Source organism: Amphiprion ocellaris, chromosome 3 (genome assembly GCF_022539595.1).
Source record: "Amphiprion ocellaris isolate individual 3 ecotype Okinawa chromosome 3, ASM2253959v1, whole genome shotgun sequence".
NCBI classification, from domain to species: domain Eukaryota; kingdom Metazoa; phylum Chordata; class Actinopteri; family Pomacentridae; genus Amphiprion; species Amphiprion ocellaris.
The window spans coordinates 11,503,422-11,523,660 of NC_072768.1; the positions used below are offsets into that span (position 1 = coordinate 11,503,422).

The 20,239-nt window shown below is 38.4% G+C and overlaps 1 protein-coding gene across 3 annotated transcripts in view; it reads left to right on the plus strand.

Moving 5' to 3' along the window:
* Positions 1–20,239, plus strand: part of scaper (S-phase cyclin A-associated protein in the ER) — a 61,604-nt gene that overhangs the window by 20,533 nt on the left and 20,832 nt on the right. For all 3 annotated transcript variants that reach the window (XM_023287786.3, XM_023287787.2, XM_035956067.2), the window contains 4 exons: positions 2,820–2,956; positions 7,767–7,832; positions 8,534–8,660; positions 16,716–16,831. In XM_023287786.3, the coding sequence (XP_023143554.1) occupies positions 2,820–2,956; positions 7,767–7,832; positions 8,534–8,660; positions 16,716–16,831 (446 nt within the window). The remainder of the gene's footprint in view (positions 1–2,819; positions 2,957–7,766; positions 7,833–8,533; positions 8,661–16,715; positions 16,832–20,239) is intronic.

Here is a 20,239-nt window from a genome sequence, read left to right on the forward strand (position 1 = left end):
TCATATCTTACCCTTGGAGCGAACATGTTTGTTTTGTGCCAAATGGAAGCCTACCACTCAGGCCTTTGTATATGACAAAAGATGAGTGAATCACATAGATTTTGTACGTGTGTAGGCTGCCTCTTAGGTCCTTGAAAGGTCAGTTTGTGTCAGGAAAAGAGAGGGATGTTTATAGTGGTTTCACATTTCTTTGACCAAAGGCAATCTGTGGTATTGTGCTGTAGCAGTGCCTGTAGGCCAGTGTATGTGCTCCTTTGTTACAATGGTTCAGTAGACACCTGTCTGTCATCAGGTCTGCTTCTCTAAAAGTCTTCAGACTAACCTCCTAGAAGCTTAAAGTGTAATCATATATTAATTGCCAAAGGATTACTCCGTATGTGTCAGTGTTAGACTCTAATGTTTCAGGTACCCTTTCTGAAACCAGTATGATTTTGCAACAGATGATGTTTTGTATGTCTTCTCGAAACAATTCCATTAAGTGAGTGGCTGGTGCACTGGATAGCCTCTCAGAGAGATTACTGAACAGCTGTCTCCCAAGCGAGGGACAGCTCCGGTCATGAGTCATGACTGACCTGTAATATCAGTGAGAAGAGGGCAGAGGTGCATGCATACAAATAAAGGCACACATACCTTTCTAGGAAACATAACACCCCCACATGCTGTGCCCTTTTCATTCTCAAACCTATCATGCCACATTAAAGCTCCTGGAATTATTGCTCCAAATCACACACAACAAACTGTTTACATTATTTAATATTTCATGATGTGAGGAATAGTGTTGCATGTCTACATGTTATACACAAAAAGTTTTGAATTGAAATTATAGTATTTGTTTAGTGTGTAGGAATATGTGAGCTTTTCTTATCTGAGTCACACTCAGTAAAACAGTTGAAAAAAAAGCATAGACAAAATACAAAAATAGAATAAATCTATTGTGAAATAACCAAGTGTTTGAACTCTAACATACACTTGTGTTTTCTTTTAGGACCCCACTGATCATAGTATATAGTTAATTTAGGAAACAGATTTTTAGTGGGTTTAAAAAGGAAATGAAATGGCCCAGTTTCAAGGTCAACAGAAACCTATTTCAAACTAAATATCGCAGAAGACAAAGCTGAAAAGTAATTTGAGGAGATTCTCAGAAACCCAGTTGCTTATGCATTTGAGCCAGTGAGGAGGGGAGAAAGAGAACTTGAGCTGTCAATGCTGCCACTACTTAACTAATTTCAACAAATCCTTTAGAACTTCCAAGCCAATTAACCCAATGACATTAGGACACTGGAGCTTCATTTGCTTGAATTTTTTTACTTGGCTTCCTTTATATCATAACTGTACCAAGTGTTTCATGTCTAATTTCAGTCAAGATGGTAAAGAAACCTTTAGATTCAGTCAGTAATTTTACATGAGTAATTCACTGTTGTTAGCCCACCCAACGGCACCTGTTTTTACAACGCCTCTCAATGAACACTCCTATTCAGACAGCAGGTGCAGGGAAAACACTGACCAAAGGGGATGGCATCCCACACGCAGGTTAGCTTGACTGCTGAATGGAAACCCTTTATCTGAGGCTATCCTGTCCTCTGGGGTGCTGGATGACAGCATAATTGGGTAATTGGTTTCTTGCACATGCATCATGCTGTTCAAATTGGGTTACATTCCCTTGTCTCCTGGTGGAAATATCAGAATCATCTGACAGGGCCAGACAGGAAGCAACACCTCGAGGCTGTTAGCATGTCCATGGGCGGGCAGGTAGTGGAGGTAATTATAGGATCCAGTGGTGCTATTTAGAGCTGTAGTGCTGTGTCACACAGTATATTTAGCACCACATCTTAAGTGTGTAACTTCTCTCACATTTAACAATTACATCTGCAGTCCTATTTCCATATTAATTTTGATCACACTATTGTTTTACAGCTTTATAATCTATCCTGGACTTCTCACTGAGAAGAAAGCACTTGTTAATGATTATTATTATTCAGTGGATGCTCATCTTCCTTGGATACATTGTGTTACTTTTGGTGTTTGTCATTCTCCTGCTCTCTGTTTATTCTGTTTGTGTCAGTAGTTAGAAGAGTATTTAAATTTAAAGAGTTAAAAAACAGCTCAAGGACAAGCACTGTATGGCTGTTATTTTTACTGATGCACTATTGTGTATGCAGCATTTTAATGTTCTGGATGGCAGAGTTGGAGCTAATTTTGGGTACTTTGTATCCAGGATAGTTTCATCTGTTGCAGCATATCATATTTCTAACCTTGTCAAATGTATTGTAAGTAATAATAAAAATAATAGCTTTATTTATATAGCACCTTTAAGAACAGTGTTCACAAAGTGCTTTGACAGTTAAAACATGCAAACACAGAGACAATCAAGGAAGATATAGGAGACAAGTCAGAGCAATCAATTAAAATAAAACGTGAAAATGACAATAAATTAAATTAAAAAAGTTAGCTAGATTAGCATGCAAATCAAACAAGAGAACTAGGCAGTTTGAAAAATTAAAGAACAAGATTAAAAGTCAAAAAATTTTAGAATTAAAGAATTAGTAGGAAGTAGAATCTTTGTTTGCAGAGTAGCAGACGCTTAACTAATTGATAATCTTAATGTAAAAGTACAGTATTTGCCAATGAAATTTAATGGAGTTGGAAGTGCAAAGTTCCAAAAAGTGTAAAAAAATAAAATTCACTAAAGTTCAGAGGCTATAAAACTGTACTTCTGAGCAGTACTTAAGTAAAAGTACGTATTTCCATCCCAGTCACTGATGTAGAAGGTTGTTATAACTAACAGGTCATTTCTGATTTTTCATTTTGCTCTATTCTAGGAGCATCTTTCACTGAAGAAATACATTGTGGACATTTTGACGGACAGCTCTGTTTCTTCTGAGAACATAAAAGATGGAGAAGAGCGACAGAAGGCTCGGAAGAAAGCAAAGAAGCTCCGTGCCAGGATGAACTCCAGGTAAGACATCCATTTTCTCTCTCTTTCTGTTTGTCAGTGTTTCTTTCTCTCTGCCTCCCTCACCATCCTCTCACACAGCACAGAGGACAAAACTGTGCCAGGACTTTTTTATGAGTGACAAGGAGATGGAAAACAGATGTTATGTGCATCCTGGCTGTCTACAAGGTAACACTGATGATCTTAATTTATGACCACTTTCTGTGATTGGGGAGCAAAGCTGCGTATCGATTCGTAGGTCCCCGGCTTTCACCTGTAAAGAGCTTTCCTCCAAATTGCTGGCATGGCATTGCCAAATCTGAAGCTTCCCTCGGTGTACAGGACGTATGTTAAAGTATGAATGAGCCATGCCTATTTTTCTTCTTCTAAGTTATTGATTTTTAAATGAAGTATCAAAGAAAATCAATAGTAATCAACAAATAGGAGGTGACGCTGCCGTGTGTCAGAACCTAGACCTGAGCTCAATCAATTTAACTGGCTGTCACAACAGGGAGGGAGGGGAGTGGAAAGACACACAATGTTGACATTACTTACTGTAAGATGGTATTGATGCAGATTACTGGGAGGTTTCTACTACAAGCAGGATGACATTAATAAGTCAAGTGTAAAATCAAAAGATGGCAACATTGCACAGTAGAAAGTATTAGGAAAGATATGGCTTCCATCAACCTCAGTCGGAGTCTGAAGGATCACTTACATAAACAACAGAATGTGTGTATGTGAATATGTGTATAGCAGACAAGAAGCAACAATTAAATCACATTTTTAGCAACATTGTTTATTCTTATTCTTTTCCCCCTTGCTATTGGTGAGAATGGTGTAAGATACTTCTTATGATACATCAGGATTCCATCTTTCAGAACCTCAGAGTGATTTAACAAGTTATTGTTACAGCTCACTAAGCATATCAAAACAAGACTTGTTGCAGCTGAGCTTTAAGATGTAATTAAATAAATGAAGCATGAAGCACTGACACACTTCAGAACATAGAGCCTTGATATACACATGCAAACGTGCCATCATGTTGTGACTCAAGAAGTAGAGCAGGTCTTCTATGAATTGAAAGGTGTGTGGTTCAATCTCTTGCTCCTCTTGTTGATACGAGGAAGTGTTCCAGGCTTAGCCAACACTTTCAGTGTGTGTGCATGGGTGAATGAGAGGCACTGTGAAACGTCTATGTCTTACTCCATTTGGAAACTGCTATAGTGCCGCCTGTTTATCGTAATGGAAGGTGTGTTGATAATGTGTTCATTTAGTGGAGTCTGCCAGTGGGGAAAAGACTGTTGATATCTAGCTAGTGAGCTTATTCATCCTGTTCTGTGCTTGAGCACAAACATGTACAGGACACACAGGCATGTGAGGATCTGTTCGAGCCACTTTATTTCCCTTTTACAGAGAAAGGGCTATGTACAAACATTACATTATTTTCCAGCACGTTAACAGAACCACAAGGAGATATTCATGTGAATTTTGGAAGAAGTTTATTGAATTAAAATTTGAGTTGCATTAGAACCACATGCTCTATCTTTAAAGGTTGAATATAAGAAACTTATTCTATTATTAGTCATTTTAATTTTCAATCTTATTCTGTCAGCTTTGAGTGAAAAATATCTAAAATGATCTCAACTGTATTTTTGTAGTTGTTTTACAATTCTACAATTTCATTTGGCAGATGCTTTTATCCAAAGCGACCTACATCTGAGAGTAGATACAACACAAACAAGGAGGTTTTTGCTCCATCACTACAAGACAAGTCTGATTTGAAGATATCCAACTTTGAGCAAGTGTAGAGAAAAAGCAGAAAAACTTCATTAAATGGCAGCTAATATCTCCAAGAAGAAGAGTTTGTTGTTTTCTACTTTTGTCTGTTTTCAATCTCACAAATGAAATCTAAAGCTTGATATTAGATTGAGGCTGATATTGGACTGATTTTTTTTGGTGGTGAAAAGTAAACGTTAGATTTGTGGGCTGAAATATCTATGAGACCATTCAAATGAAGCGCAATTTAAGATAAATTCATCGAGGTATGGTTTTAAATTTTCAGGATCTTGGTTGTGATAATTATGAAACTACTGGGCAGCACCAACTCTTCAGTATTTCTGTTTGAATTATGATCAAAAATAAAGACACACGTTTTTTTGGACGAAACTTATACACTCTTGTAATAATAACATTGATTGTTTTCATTATCACAGAAAAGCTTCTTTCTGATTTCTGATTGATTGATTTTAATTCTGTTAACTACATTGTGTTATAAGTTGTGCCGAATACTTTGTAAGATAAGTGCAGTTATCAAGCACTGCTATGTTGATTACATCTCCTGATCATCATATAGATTTTGTATCATTACTACAGGAGTTTTTCTCACCAAATAGTGGAGTACGTTTCTTCCTTTGTTATCCATCCCCGTCCGTGAGTGTAGGCAGACTCAATGATCCTCCAGCCTCTTATCATGATTGACCTGTGGATATGACCATGAGCAGGATTTCTAAAAGAGAATTTATTATTGTTATGCTGTTCAGAAGAAAGTATTTATTCAAAGGAGGACCAAAAAGTCAGCTGCAGGCTAAAACACCCATTTTGCTGCAAAGCTTTATTCTCAGTGCTGCTGTTTTTGGCTTTGTGAGGCTCAGCGGTACTGAGAAAGTGACAACATGATCTGCCTCTGTTCACCATCACTCGCGCACCAGCCCTGCTGAGACTAGCACTCAAAGGCAGCAGGCCTTCAGAGGTCATAAATAACACAGAGCCCCAGTAAACATAAAGGTGAGCCGCTTCACCACTGGGTGGAAATGAACCGTTTTATTGGAACACCGTATGGTGTCTGTAAAACGTGAGTGGTTCTCACAGGACTTTTCACCATGCTGCTCTGACGTATCATAAAACACATTTTAACCCACATGGTTTTTTTTTTGTTGATGTTACAGTTTGGCTGACTTTCTCTAATAATATATGTTTCAAAAAGAAAAATAGGCAGTTAAAATTAAATGTAAGAAGCCTGTCAGTTAGCATCAGGATGAGTTTTGAACCTGGAAACCAAATTCTCCACTTATACTGTGGTGTGAGCTGCTTTCCTGTTGCTGCTTGCTTGTGGTTCGCTGAGCAGAGAACAGAGTAGCCAGTGTGGTGTTGTTGTGTACGTGAACCTTAGATGGCAGTGTGTATACAAAGACACTCCTGTACGCAGTATAGAATACTGTATAAGGTGGTAAGAGTGGCCCTAAATCATTTTACCAGATCTGTTGCCGTAGATTAAGGAAAAAAGGTTGTGCTCGTAAATGTAAAACATAAATTCTTAGCAATGCACACATAAGCAAAATGAATTACACTGAGTTATTAAAGTATTAATCTAATTTTTCTGTAGGTTCTTCCACCATTTGTTGCCACTGAAATGGCACCAGACCTAATGTTTAGGTCTTTGTTGCATACATTGCAATCATGGTTTAAATATCTGTCTGCAGCACTGGAGGAAAGTGTGTGTGTAAATTAAATGGAGATGTAAGGAATTAAGCTCTGTTGTGTTTTGAAGTACTTATAGTCTTATATTATAGATCTATGCTTTCTCTGTTATTGCTGATCACTCTGATTTATTACAACATTTTACATGACCGTAATGAATTGCTCAGCAATTGCTCCCTGTTTAATCTGATTGGGTATAAACCTGTCAGTGATTAATACTGTAATATCATGATTGACAAACAGGGCAGATATAGTTCAGGCCCTTCTTAAAGTAAATCCATGCTACCTATTTATCACCATATTAACACGAGGCATACAGTTACTGTATTCAGAATGAATACTGAATAGTGGCACTTGTGTCTGTTGTTGTCCATCTTTATAACTTTGTCTATTGACAGTGTTATCTAATGTAGTGAAAGTATACTTTCTTTGTCTAAATCATGGTTCTTTTTTGATAGCAACATGACTCATCTTGTAGGTCGCGTGTTCAAATTAAAAATTAAATTTAGTTTATTTAAGCTTTCTTTAATAGTCATTAAAACAGTTTTGTAACAACTACATCTATGCAGATAATATGTAAGCAATTCAAACTACTGAAAAACAAAAGTAATATACTACATTTCTAAATGCTAGTAGAATTTAAGCCCTGCATGATCACTTGCAGGGTTTTGGTATCTCGTTGTCCTCGTCTAGCTGTGAGGTGTTATCAGTTCCTGTTAGATGACCGCCCTTGAACACAAGAGATCCTTGAAGTAGATCAGGCTTTGTTTGGTTCAGGATCTGTCTGCTGCTACATGTCCACCTGTCGTCTTCCAGGAAGTCTTTGATTCTATCTGTGTTGAGTTGGGTAACCGGAAGGTGCTCTGTCAAGCTCTGATCAATACTTACTTATCATGTCTGGGAATGCTTGATTGTCAGAAAGATATATCCCCCGCCCTAATTTCACCCACAAAGACACAAACACAAAGTTTGCGTTTCTCTGAGTCTGCCTGTTGGTCTAATGCCATGCAGATACAAGTCCCCTAATGACCATGACCTTTCAGGAGGTGATGAATTCAGAACACTGCTTCCAGCCTCCAGTAACTTTTTACAATGAGTGCCATGAAAAATTTGAGCCTCCCTTTATAAATTGCAGGAGAATTTAAAGACAGAATTAAGTCAAGGTGGTATGAGTCCCTACAGAGCCGGTGTCTGATTATTTTGAGCTAAGTGATTGGCTGACAGGCCAAATAAACAAACTCATTTTGAACTGTTTTGTTTCTCACTTGTCTGTTATGTTTTTTACTGACGGACCAAACACGTTTTTTCCTGAGATGTAAATACTTTTTTTTGTTGTTGTTATTTCTCTCTACAGGGCAAAGGAATATGAGACGTCAATGGAGGCAAAGATTCAGGTCCCTGACTCCCCATACAAGGCTAAGTAAGTATTTCCCTTTTTTTCACAGTGTGGATATACACATTACTCTTGAATATTAATGTGTTACCATGATGATGTGATTTAGGGCTGCAAGTAATACTTTATTTTCAGAAATGATTAAACTGCTGCTTATTTTCATTAACCATTTTTATAAACAAAACAGGAAAACGAGTAAAAAAGGGAAAAAAAATCTGCATTTAGTTGTAGGTTTTGACACTAGTACTTACCGGTATTTTTATTTAATCAATTACTAAGATGAATTATTTCAACAGTTAATTTATATTTGATTTACTTTGATAAAAGCCTAAGAAGCCCATTCACATAAGAGAAGCTATAATCAGTGATGCTTTGTCATTCATACAAATTCCTTAAGCAATAAAAAATTTACGAAATTAATTTTGTCATTTAGTTAACTGAATAATTCTTCGGCTTGTTTTTTTCAGTCCAGAATCTACAAATATTGAGTTTACTGTCATTGAAAACAAATACAAACAAGCAACCTCTCATTTTCAGAAGCAGAAACCTTTGTTTTTGTAATGTCTGCCTTAAACAAAGAATACGTCATCAAAATAAAGAATTTTTCTGTACAGTTTTTAATCAGTTCATCTATCAATTGTTTTAACTCTATTGGTAGCATAGAAACCTTAGATTAGGAGCTGATGCCTGAACAGATTTCTAACAACTTTTGGCTCCTGTACGCTCAGATTGCAGCGTTTGGTGAAAGACCTGTTGAAGCAGCTGCAGGGCCAAGACAGCGGGCAGTGGGCCAACAACAAAGCGTCTGGTCTGGACAGAACCCTGGGAGAGATCTCTCGCATCTTAGAGAAACAGGTAGAACAGCAAACAAATGACTCAGACACAGCAGACAATATGATTAAATTAAAGGAATTATTTTTTTATGCACATCAACTCATTTCTTGAAAGTAGATGTCTATTACAGAGATTCAAAGCTGTGTGTTACTATCTCAGATGCCTGTTGGGTGCATAATTTTCTAGTCTGCTGGACTTCTCTTTGGTTGCTTTGCTTTAGACTGATAGTCTGCTGCAGCGTACAGGTCATGCCAGCCCTTTGGCATGTCTTTTCGGTGATGAGTTGCATTGCTGTGTCTCCCCATGTCTCACTCTCCCAATGTAGAGTATCGCTTACTCCACACCAACTTGCCTTTGGTTATTGGCTAATGAAGACCAGATTAACAGTGTTTTCATTGTGCACATGGTACCAATAGAAGAGCTTCCTAGGACCGAGAGCAAGCATTGTCTCGTGTCTGTGCGGCTCGCACGACTCAGATGTCACTGGTTTAGACAATGGTAAATTGGATTTCCAGATGAAATGCCATTGATGCACAAGACTTTATTCAACAAAGGCAAGTGGATTTGGCTATTTTTAAAAGAAGATTTAGGTTTTTTCATTACACTTCTTCACAGATGTATAAATATAAATGTCAGCTATAATGACAGACATTTATTACTACAGTTGAGTTGAACCATCTGCCCCAGAGTCTTTGTTGCATTATGATTTTTTAAAATAGAAAAACTCACATCCATTTGAGACTGAGAGGAGGAATTAAAACACCTGCCACCATGTTTATGATGAGGAAAATATACAGCCCACTTCCTGTAACGAGGCATAAATTTCCTGCCAAGCTGTGGTTTGAGCCATCATAACATCCCACTGTGCATGCCTCTGGGTGTGAGGGTAGAGAGATCATGGTGTCCCATCAGTGGTGACAGGGACGGCTGGAGAGGCTATTACCGAATTTCCCCAGAGAGGCAAAGAAAGAGGTGGAGGTGGGTGGCACAGCATCCTGTAAGGAGAGAGGAGGAGACCAGTGTGATGTGAGTAGCACACAAGCTGTTACTACATGAGGGCTCCTCCCCTCAGCTCCACATACTCCCAGTGGGAGGTCAGAGGTCAGTGGGCCACGGAGATGTGCTCCATTCAACAGCGGTGTCGCAGGAAAGAGGCAGTTTAAGAGCCTGTCTGTGTCCTTTTGCTTTGTCTTACCCTCAGTTTAAAAGCACATTTTTAAGCTATTTTGTCAGATTCTACTTCGCCACCTTCTTACAGAGATATGCAGCGAAATCTGTGTAGAACCATGACTGCCCACTGAGGCAGCCTGGGGAGCACTTCCCTCTCTAATCCCTTGACAAAGTCAAATAAATAGAGCCTCCATCAGCATGGCTGTCTGGCCCCTGAGTCACTTCAAGTCGGAGCCTTTTAGATTATTTGACCTAACAAGCATCTCTCATGTCATTGACTCACCTAGAGATTTGTTTTTCTCCCCCATATCTGATTCAGTCTCCACTTTCTCTGCTAATTCCTTAGACAACACCCGACCCTCCCCTCCTGCTCGACCGTTTGGGTCCCACCCCCACCCCTCACTCCTCCTTTGCTTTCGAGGCTATGTCTAGTCTCTGACCCCAGTGTGTTTCTCCCTCTGTGGCTTCTAATGGTTTATTTTGTGTCAAACCTGATTTTTTTTTCTTTACCTTGGGTGTTTGAGAAGAGCAGTTTTCCCAATGTGCTGCTCTTTTCTTTTTGCTGCACGCTTGCCTCACTATTAAGCACTGGTATTTATATATTGCCCAAAGTGTTTACCGGAGCGTCAGTTAAAGCCTGTCTAGAAAAGAGTAACATGCATGGCAGGTAGGAACTGTCAGGAACATGGTGCTCTGAGAGCCAAAGACTGCAGACTGTATTTACATTTTCATTTGGTAGCTGTCAGAGCCTGGTTTGGCTGACTGGTGGGAGTGGTGGGAGTTGTATCTGGGGACATGGGGGAAGGTGAAGGGCAGAATGGCAGGATAACAAGGTTTCTTGGTCGGGCCTCCAGCAGACTGACAGATACATCCCAGATCAGCAAATGTCAGAACTTTGTGGGGGGGGCGCTCTTTAGTTCAGTTTCAATTTTTTTTATTTTGCCACACTTAAATTGAAGCACTACTGTTTTGTACATTACTTTTCATTTTTTGGAAAACTATTTATGTAGTAGATTAACAGATGCTGTGGTACATGTCAGTTTATATTCCCATTTTCCTTGTTTGTCCTATGTGTTTAACATTTACTATGAAAGCTCTTCAAATGCTTCAGTCTGTAAATATGTTCAATGGCAATGAATGGATAAATACTCAGTGACATGACTAAATGATTATCCAGTTTTCCTAAATTATTTGTCACTGAAATCCTTCGTCAAGCAAAAACTGCCAGTCATCTATAAGCTAGTTATCATGGATTTTCTTATTTTTGAGCTTCTTACATTTTTTTTAATATATTAAAAAATATTACAACTTCCACAGTAATAAATAATAATGTTTTTTTTCTGATAGACTTTAAGCTATTTTGGATCTAAATATTATTATCTTGGAGGCTGCCAATCAGTAGCCAAATAATCAAATAAGGGCAAATGATTAAAAAAAAAACAAAAAACAACTGATACATTAATGGAAATTGAAAAATATATTTTAGCTCATGCTCTAATGTTACTGTATTTTTCATAATCGGCTGTCATTTGTTTCCAAACAGCCTCATTTTGGTTTCTTCACCACAAGTCCAAATGACAGTGAAACGGTTCGAAGCTTCTTAGTGTATTAGTTATAACTGGAGGCTGACTGTGGTTTCTGTGGCAGTTTTGATTTTGCACCACACTGGCCTTTGTGTTTATTTTATAAAATGAACCAAGATTAATCAGTTTGTGAGTGCAGGGCAAATGTGGAAATGGATAATTCTCTACAGGCTGCCATTACGTCTTGTAAACACACAAGTTTATACTTAGAAGTTTATGCTTTAAAATGTTTACTCCAGCAGCCTTGTTGCGGTTTACAGATGACTTGGCCTACTGTGTAATGATGAAATTCATATGAGTAGAGGGTCATCTGTTGTGCTCGTCTCTGTTGTCTAGTTGTGAAGAAGTGAGTCCATGACTTTAGAGTGCAGATCAGAGTTGAGGTCCGTCAGTAATGAACTTTGCCAGTTGTTGACCATCTGTTTGAGGGGCAGGACGACTGACTGTGCCGTCCTCTGCTTTAATTAAAGTGTCTGGTGGGAGGAGACTACGAAGAGCAATTTAGCTGGTCGGCTGGTCGGCTGGTCCGCTGTTCTGCGGACACTGTGCAGGAACGACCAGCTGCTTCGACCTTCCCATCAGCTGGAGTAACAATAGTCACTCTGAACAGTAATTGGATAAGATTCACCCTGTTGTATAATTCAGGAGCTATCTTTCACTTGTCTCTTCATGCTCAGCACTTGGTGGTGGCTCCTCCTTTTTTGTTCTTTTTGGGGGGAAAATTAGTTTCTCATGCTGTTGCTGTGTTTTGTTGTAGCTTCTGCTGGGTTTTTACAAGACACAGACAACTTAAAACTTAAAGGAACATTCTTATATTTCCAGAAATACTACTATATCAAGTATATGTTATGCTTAGCTTGGTGCAAAGTATTAGAGAAAGGAATAACAGTGAGCCTACATTAAAAATAAATGTCACTGAAGTCAATTCTCAGGCCACAGAAGATATTTTGCACCTGCTTTTACAGCCTTTATTGTAGTATGTGTACCTAGCAGCTTGCCTTCAACATGCACAATTTGTGGAGCAACCCATTAAAAACTGGTACTGACCTTCATAGGTTCGTGTGTAAGCATTTGCTGATTACAATATTTGAAAGGATTGTTTTCTATTTATAAACTATTTGGCCATACACCAGTGATTTGACAAATAGTAATTTTGTCCTGATGATGTTAGTAGATGAAAAGTTGAAGTCACATAATTATCTAATTATCACAGTTTATTCTGAAAGGGACATAAATATTTGTGCCATAATTCACAGCAATCCATCTGACTGTTGTCTGCGCATTTTAGTCAGAACAGCAGATGTCGCCTTTTAAGGTGGCTCTAGAGGAAACGTCAGTGGGTCACAAGTGGGTTTCATCTACTGGGGAACATGAATGTCCACACACAGTTTTGTGGAAATCTATTCAGTAGATTTTGTTTTTCGTCAGTCTGTACCAACGTGATGGACAGACCAACCAACATCGCCACCCCTTGAGCCAAACCACAAACAACATTCCAAACTCCAAATCTGCCTTACTTACCAGTTAAATATCATCCGTAAAAGCGAATAAAGACAAAAATTAATACTGACTGGCAAGCTTGAAAATATTACATAAAAATACATATGACAGGTTTTACATAAAATTAATTTTCCAATTCTGCCCAGTGAATGTGTACACTTGAAAAACAGTATGTGGTATTTCTGCACCTACCAGCAGCCATTATAAAGTGTAATAATTATAAATCCACTACAGGAGAGACCTGTTGTTCTCTCCATTACGTGGAAAAAATATGTCCATCTAACAGCATTGGCAATCGGGCAAAATGAGTCAGAAAATGATGGCATATCACATCCTGGCAAAAATCCAATGTTACAAATCCTTATTACTCATGTATCTTGTCAGTTAATGGGCCAGTCACAGATGCATCCAAGCATCTGTTGGGTTTTGCTATTAACTGCAACACTGCACAAATCTCAGTTGTCACAACTGTTTATTTCCCCTGTTTAGAACTGTTTAGTCCCCTCTGAGCTAAGGTATCCTAAACATATAGGGAAAGACACTGATAACTGATAGTCTTAGCTAACTTTGGGTAAGACAGCAAAGAACTGTATTTCCCAAAGTGTTGGAGTATCTTTTTAAGAACACTGGGTTGAGGATCATTGTTGCAGCTGTTACTCTGCAATGTAATTTGTGGCTCATTGCTAAAAGAAACTAAAGCTTTGTTTTCATTCTGTTAGATTTGTATGCAAATTCAGCTCACTGTGTACATACACTGTCGCTTTAATTATATATAAACATAATTGCTGTTGCCCTGCCTTGGGTCTGTAGAGAGAATATATCATCACCAGATGCTTGTTCCATTTACTTGGAAAGTCAGCTACATTGCACAGCAGCAAGATCAACACTCTCAGACCGCAGGCTGTTACTATACAAAACAAACCTTTATTTTAAGCATTATGTCTAATTGCAATGTTTGTCCTCATGGTAATACTCTGGTCCATTTTTGTTGTCTGTGGTCCAGTGCATGTGTAGACCACCTATAGATAGTATGTCACGTAGTTTGAACTTAATCTCTTCACCGGTATTGTTCCGTCATCACAACAGATAAATCTGTCAGCAGAGCAGAAAAGGAACTAACAAGCAAGAAACTCTTGTCTGGTTTTGGCAGGAGACGGCCAGGACTGGGCAGGTCCCAGTTACCCGCTTTAATACCATTTGATAAGCTGCTATGAAAGAGCTGCCTTTTCTCATTTAGCCTAGAAGCTTTTAGGTAGGTGTGTTGATGGGAGGGTTAAGATAGGGGTTAAGCCAAGCTCAGTGATTGAGACCTAATTGATTAGGTATGGAAACTGCAATTAACATACAGAAGGGAAGTCACAATGAGTTCTTTTACAAACGGCACTTTGTGTCTCTTGAGACTGTCTCTTGAGACTGTCTTTGAGACATTTCTCATTATGTTAAAGGTAGCGCGTCTTTGGCGCATTTAACGTTTTTGTGTCAAACTCTAAGCGATTGTTGGGCGTGTCTTCTGTATGCGTCTAACACCGGAATCGAGCAGCAGTTAGCTCAGCAGCGGGCATGAATGACAGATGAAGAGCTTATCTGTAATTTGGTAAAGCGCTTCTCTCTCAATGTGTTCAGGCTTGTTGGCAACTTCCCATCTGTTGAACAAAAGCACTGTGAAGTGGCTGGATTTTCGTGCAGTCACATCACTGTGGAGACTGTAACCTCATTAGGTGGAGGACTGACCTGCAGTGTAACTCAGCCCTCTTTAGTTGTGTGAAGAAGGCCATCCATCAGCAGCTCCCCTCTGGTTCCTTTCCTCCTTGTCGACCCAGGCACAAACATGTCTCGTCGTCGGCGCTCGCTCCTGGCTTTGTACTTGTTGATGTATAAGACACTGTAGCAACAGCAGCCAACCTGCTGCCAATTATTCTATCATCAGTGGAGGGCAGGACGGGTCTACTCACATGTGTTCATTTACTTAATGCCCTGGACTGATATATTTTTCCTTAAAGTTAGTTTATTTGTCTTTTTTTAGATTCTAAGTGGAGTGAGGGGGGACAAACATAATTTAAACAAGAACCAATCGATTCTGATCGAATAGAATAAACCACTTCTAAAGTATTCATCTATTTCTGCTGCCTGGATGTGTTTTGTTTATTACACTAATGTGTGGAGACTTTATGCTGTTAAGTTTATTTCTTCACTGTCTCCAGGAACAAGCAATTAAAGCTGATAAGTGCTGTTAAGTTTGTTTCCTCACCAACTCCAGGAACAAGCAATTAGAGCTGATAAGTTTACACCATCATTTCTTAAAACAAGACAAAGGAGTCAAGCTTACACACAATAGAATAGAACAACAAATTTACAAAAAGAAAAAAAGGTTGCACCCAAAAAAAGTTTCAATATTCACATTAAGCAGTTTGATTGTGCTACATATATGTGCTACTGGTTATTTTACTTGAGTTACAAAGGAAATTAAAATATCCAATTAATTTTGTTGTCCTCTTCGCTGTCTTAGTAACATTTGAGTGACACACCCTTTATTTGAACCATTATTGTCATTGTCAGCTAATGTGTTCGTTATTTTCTCAATTAGTGAAATTTTTTTGGTTCATACAGTATCAAAAATGGTGCAAAGAGAGTCCAAGATGACATCCTCAAATGTCTTGTTTTGCCCACAACCCAAGGATATTCAGTTTACTGTCATGGAAGAGTAAAGAAATATTCAAACTTAAGAAGCTAGAATCAGAGAATGTTAACTTTTCTTTCTTTAACAATTATTTAAACCACATATTCAATTACAATTGGAGAAAAAGTAGGGGTTAAACTTCATGTATACAGAGGTCATTTATTTCACACAAGTACATTTTTTAACATGGGAAAATGTGCTGTATTTTTCAAATTGTATGTCCATTTGTCTGACGGTTTACTATGAACAGCAGTTTGCCTGCTAATAAATCTACTACTGTCAGCCAATTAATTAAGCCAGTTTTAAAGCCTGTGATGTGTGAGCCTTCAACCCTGTTTGTAGCAAATAATGTATTCAGTAATATTACCATATCCGCTGTTGCCCCCTCATTTATATATTTGAAAACCATGAGCTGCAAGTCATAAATAACACAAGTAGCAGAATGGAAAGAAACTGAAGCTGAACAGATCCAGAGCCAAAACGTCACTTTGAGATTAAACCATTTAGTCAAGCTCACCGAAATCGGGTTTCTTCAGATCCAAAGTAACTGGAAGTGTGAGTCGAGCTCCTCTGCAAGTGTGAGTGGCTGGATAGTGTTAAAGGTTGGAGAAATCCTGTCTCTGAACAGGAATATGTGTCTCTTTAATCCCTGTAAATGCTGACACAACAGGTGAGGTAATATGAGTGCAGAATTTTTTTTAACTAAATGGATAATAATGCGATAACAAAAATGTCTGATTAATAATAGGAATGCAATGTCTTTGTATATTTGTTGTTGTTAAAATGGTTGTCTTAATTTTAAAGTTCTCTAATTGCCCTGTTCTTAAATTGCCCGAGCGGCATTTTCTCGGTTTCACTTAGTCTGTGGTCGTCCGTTGAGACCACCCTGGTGCTAACTGGAGCCTGCAGAGCATTTGCTTTCCACTGAAACTCGACTGTTGAGGGGTGGAGTCAGGTTGTGCACTTTTGAGATTAAACAGGAATACTTTAGGGATCACTTTGTTTCAGATTTCAATCCCTCGCCCCTGTAGGAGAAAGAGAGGGTTCCCTGTCTGTTGAGAGCCATGTAATCCCCTGTCCAGCCGGCGGCTCGTTGTCCCCTGACTGTACCTCTGTTTCTCTCCCTCTTTCTCTCCGCCTTGACAGAACAATGCCGACCAAGTGGCCTTCCAAGTGGGCGGTGGCCTGTCTGCTCTGGAACAAATTTTGCAGGTCATCACTGCTGCTTCCACACCCACTGCAGTTCCTCGTATTCCTCTCAAGTGAGTACTCTCACCAGACTGAAATGTTTACGTATTCATGTGCTTCATGCGAATTAAAATATAAAAGGTGCTTTTGTGTTTTTAGAATTTTTTTTTCCTGTGATTTAATGCGCCATTTAAAACAAAAAAATCAATTACTGTGCCCAACCGATTTAGTGGTCATGACTTGATCAAGTTTCTGTTTCAAGCCAGCAGGGTGAGCTGTCTCTTTAGCTTATGTTTGGTACCACTTATTTTGGAAATGCTGACCAGTCGTTGCCGTTGAGACCTGTGTGGTCATTAGTGTGATCTTTTTGAGGAAGCCTAAGTCTAAATTTAGGTTCATTGTTGGAACAGGTGTGCAGGGATTTTCTGCAAAGTCTAAATTCGCTGTAGTAATGCATTTATGAACAATCAATAAAAGTAGTAAATTTCAGTTCCCTTTATGTTAAATTGCACTAAATTTTTATGTTGATGATCTGCAAACACAAATTGGGCTGAGCATTACTGTTCTGCATCAGATCTTTCAGCAGAACCTCCATCAAAGTATGACAAGTTACATAATATTAAAGAAAGTAGACTCTTGTATTGTTTGCAGCTTTTTATTGCTCTAATAACAGGAAATGATATGAAAGAAACAGATGAAGTTATTTGTAAGTGACAGTAGACAATCACTTTCAAAAGGGTAAATATTGTTTTGCATTTCTCTTTCGCCATGTATAAATAGGCTGGAAGCTTTTTTGTGTGGGAATAAATGCCAACCAGATTTTTGAAAGAATATAAAATAGCATTAACATTTCTGATTGTGTTTACGTAGCCTAAAAGAGAGGAACACATTTGAATGATCCATACTGTTTAATGAGGCTTTCCTTCCTCTTGATGACTTCTCTCTGTCTGTATCCTTTCTCTGACCTCACTGACAACGCTGCTCTATTTCCTCTTTGCGATTGTTTTTGCAATTGCATAAAGTAAGTGAGCTAATCTCAACTAACCTAATTTATCACTGTTTATCGTTGCTTCATCTCAATAAATACTCTCGAAATGTATTAATGAATAACAGCGCTGCCCTTCAAGAATTGGAAAGCATTTCCCTTTCTGTAATCAATTTGTGTTCATTCTTTTCTCTCGAAACACAAAAAGCACATGTGTCCCATCTATCATTTAGAGTACGGAGTATTTTTGAGTTGTGGGTCTGGCGTTTGTACAGCTTGCCAGTAGATAACCTCAGAGAGGCTGTTGTGCTCACAAGTGGGACTCTGTAATGGACTCGAATGGCCTTGCTCTCCCATTCATTAGCATTTACTGGTCTCTGAGTCTCTGCTAATGGACAAATGCTTCTTATATTTATAAGGCTTTTAAAGGACATTGCATGTATATTGATTTTTTTTTGTAGTCTCTCTTTCTCAATCATTGTAATCGGAGTGAATTTCAGACTTCTGAATTGCAGAAAATATGATCTTAAATGGAGAGACAGTCTTCTTGCACTAAGCTCAGTTTTTCAGACTTTGCTTGGATATCTGTGCATGATTTGTTAACTTAAGTACACGAAATACCTCCTGGGCTTTTAGACATGTCCTTGACATACTGTGGTGAAGAAACAGCAGATAAAAATTAAGCCCATGTGCCTTTGTCCTCTGTTTACAATTTACTTGAATTCTGGAATAGTTTATAAATAATAATAATTATTATTATAAAGTGTTTCTAGTTAAAGTAGCTCTTCCTTCCTAACTAAAGCTTTCCCATAGCTAAACAGGACTCTCTGGAGTGAAGGCTGACGTGCGTATGAGATTAACAGTTGTTTCACAGATAAACAGCAGCATGTGTATGATCTAATATTATTATTTTGTTGTTATATTTTGTGTCTATACTAATTAAGCTCAGTACTACAATTCACTGGTTTGCCTTTTAGTTTGTGTTGCTTATACTGCTAGCCTCTTTAACACATCATTTCTGTATAGTCTCTATAGAACAACCTTGTTCTGCAGCTTGTTGTACCTTAAATGTAGCTATTACAGTAACTGTGTTGGCTGCAACTGGGTATATAAATGTAAAGCAGTTTTTTTTTTAAATCCATCCACAGTTTTGAACAGTCACAATATTTTTCAGACAAATTTCACTGGATCCTTTCCCGTTTTTTTAGTCATGTAAAATTCAGGAGAGGAGAGGACTTTGTTCCTGTGTCAGTGTAGTCGGTAGCTCATGTCGAGATGCAACACAAGGACGCAGCCCGGCTGTCTGCTTATCACTATCTGTCATCTGGATTGCTGTGTGGCCTAATGGGCTGCTATACAGACGCTAGCCCCAGAGTGCGCTACATTATCTGTTTACAGTGATGCTGCCGTATTGATCACCTCCTCCCACCAGATAAGCAGAGTGATTTACAAAAAAAGGCAGCTGCCGAGGTGCTCCTGCCATATCTCTCCCCAGGGAGGCTGATTCCATCTTGTTACCATTACATTAATGAGCTAATTCCTCTACGAGGCTCTGCTAATGTTCTGGTGTAACCCTGTGGTCGCTGGCGTGTCCAGATCGGGGTTTATGCAGCCACTGTCATTAACTTCAGCTGGACAGATGATATCGTACAAAAGGCACAGTAACATCCCAAACGTTGCCATGGACTGCATTAATTATACAACACAGTAATGTTATTAGTTACTTTGATTTGCATTATGTTAATTATTTGCCTGGTGTTCTTATTCATGGGCATTTAAATCATTAAACGTCACCCTTATATCCATAAAATGCCATAAAGCTGTGAAACATATCTCAACGGTTCAATAGCCAAATGTGTACTTCACTTACCAATTTGAAACCAAATGGTATCTAATTTACTTATGTATTTATGTTTATTTTTGGAGTCAAATAAAATCTGTAAACATTTTTGTTTGAGACACTTGAGTCAGTTTTTGGTATTCTGCTCAAAAGACTGCTTAAATAAGTCATCAATTTTAAATAAAGAGATTAATAAAGAGATTTTATGTTCGTTGAAAAATGTATTAATTTAAAGTTTTAGCTCTATGTTTAGGGTGACTAATCTAAAATAAGCTGATCAATTAAGTACGTAATCTAAAACGATTCATTTAAATCTCCCATTGTTTGTGCTGTTGTATGGTAGCAGTGGTGCTGTATGGCCAGTAAGATAGTAGGCATTGCATCGAAGATATAAGTGTTTACAGAATCCTTTAACAGTATATTTCATCACCGTTATTAGTTGAAACAGTTTTGTCTCACTCATTTAAAACTGTTTCATAAGTACGGAACAAGTACATTTAGTTGCCAACACTTGGTTGTGTGATTGTTGTCCTTTTACTCTCCTTCCATTATGACAGCTGCAGATTATCAGTTTAACCCAAAACCAGTGTCAAAGGACTGACGACAAGAATCTTTTTTTTGCACACTGATGCAGAGTTACACAGTGCTGGTATTTAG